The sequence below is a fragment of the Castanea sativa genome, chromosome 11, assembly GCF_040712315.1.
Source record: "Castanea sativa cultivar Marrone di Chiusa Pesio chromosome 11, ASM4071231v1".
Lineage (NCBI taxonomy): Eukaryota > Viridiplantae > Streptophyta > Magnoliopsida > Fagales > Fagaceae > Castanea > Castanea sativa.
The window spans coordinates 9,761,126-9,763,175 of NC_134023.1; the positions used below are offsets into that span (position 1 = coordinate 9,761,126).

At 46.5% G+C, this 2,050-nt stretch overlaps 1 protein-coding gene across 1 annotated transcript; it reads left to right on the top strand.

Annotated features, from left to right (window-relative positions):
* Positions 1-869: 869 nt before the first annotated feature.
* Positions 870-1,619, top strand: LOC142616039 (uncharacterized). Its single transcript, XM_075788930.1, has one exon. It carries the CDS (start codon positions 870-872, stop codon positions 1,617-1,619), a length of 750 nt encoding a protein of 249 aa, XP_075645045.1.
* Positions 1,620-2,050: the final 431 nt, after the last annotated feature.

The window sequence follows — 2,050 nt, forward strand, 5'->3', positions numbered from 1 at the left end:
ATTGCCCATTTCGTTGGAGGACAACGTCCAAAGAGACTAGCAGACCACCTACTCACTATTAAGTAGGGGGAGAGAGAGACCCTGTGATCGTACATAAAACGCTTCACTTGGGAAACCCTAGAAGTGGACGACGCTGACGAAAAAGTATAGCTAACGACCTTTAAAGTGGGGCTAAAGTCTAAAGAGTTTGTGGTTTCACTGGCCAAGAATCCACCCAAGATGATGGCGAAGATGCTCCTAAAGGCGCATAAGTACATGAATGCAGAAGATGCATTAGCAGCCATAATTGACGAAGGAAAACCAACAAAAGAGGAAAGGAAGGAAGATGACTGTAGGGGGCAAAAGAGGGAACGCCTAGGTCGTCGAAGTAGTGACGGAGATAAACAGAAGGATGAAAAAGCTCCACGGATGGTAAAATTCACCCCTCTAATTATGTATGTTGACAAAATTTTGACATAGATTCAGAATCAACACTACCTCTAGTGGCCGAGACCTTTACATTCATCCCCTAACGTGCATGACAAGAACAAATACTGCCAGTTCCATAAGGATCATGGCCACTACACGGAGGATTACCGGGACCTGAAAGGACAAATAGAGGAGTTGATACAGAAAGGAAAACTGCAGAAGTATGTGAAGAAGGGAGAGTCTAGCAGGTTCAGAGACGGCAATAAGAGTCAGCGTGAATCCTTGTCCAAAAATGAGATTCATCCATCCCAATCACCTAGGATGTGATCAGGGAGATAAGTACGATCGCAGGGGGGCCGCTCGCGGGGGGATCATACAAATCCCTCAAGAAAGAATGCTAGAGACAAGTGAATAACGTCCATATGGTACCCCCATTCAAACAGAGACGGACGAACTAGGACATGTCATTCAACGAAGAGGATGCTCGAGGAGTGAAGCAGCCACATAATGACCCCTTGGTTATAACGCTCACAATCGAAGGGTTTAATACCAAGAGGATCCTTGTAGACAACGGCAGCTCCACAGACAACATGCACTTACCGGCCTTCCAGCACCTGAAGCTAGATCCAGGGAGATTGTGCCCATTTGACTCCCCCCTCGTCAACTTCAATGGGGACAGGGTATACCCCAAGGGCATAGTGACGCTAAAAGTCACGGTAGGGACCTACCCGAGGCAACTAACCCGTCAAATGGACTTCCTGGTGGTAGATTGCCCCTCCTCATATAATGTAATCATTGGAAGGCCTACGCTTAACCGGTGGAAGGCGGCTACGTCCACCTACTGCCTAAAGGTGAAATTCCCAATTGAGGATGGTGTCGGTGAGGTGAAAGGGGATCAAGTCTTAGCTAGGGAATGCTACCAGGTTGTGCTAGCTACAAAGGAAAACCATACGTGGACAATTGAGGAGGAAAATGAAGACAAAGTAAAAGCTTTGGAAGCAGTGGAACTCGTCAAAGGAGAGACTGCCAAGATGACGAGGATAGGAACAACCTTAAGCCCCGAGATGAGGACAAAACTCATTCAATTCCTCAGGGAAAACCTGGATGTCTTCGCATGGATTCACGAGGATATGCCCGGTATATCACCAAAGGTCATCCAACACAAGCTGAACGTGGATCCTGGGAGAAATCCCATCCAACAAAGACAATGAGTCTTTTCCCCCAAACGAAGCCAAGCGATCACTGACGAAGTCAACAAGCTGTTGCAAGCAGGCTTCATTTGGGAGGTTTATTATCCCGAATGGCTGGCCAACATCGTACTGGTGAAAAAAGCAAATGGGAAATGGAGAATGTGTGTGGATTTCACGAACCTGAACAAGGCTTGCCCAAAGGACAGTTTCCCTTTGCTTAGGATAGACCAACTGGTAAATTCTACGGCCGGGCATAAGCTATTGACGTTCATGGACGCTTTTTCAAGATACAACCAAATAAAGATGGCTGAGGAAGATCAAGAAAAAACTGCTTTCATCACGAGCCAAGGGCTCTACTGCTATAAGGTCTCCCCAAATCTTGATATTTGCTCCATTACCAACTCTCCATCGCATACCTTCAATAACTAAGCTTTGGGCAAAGATTAAACTCC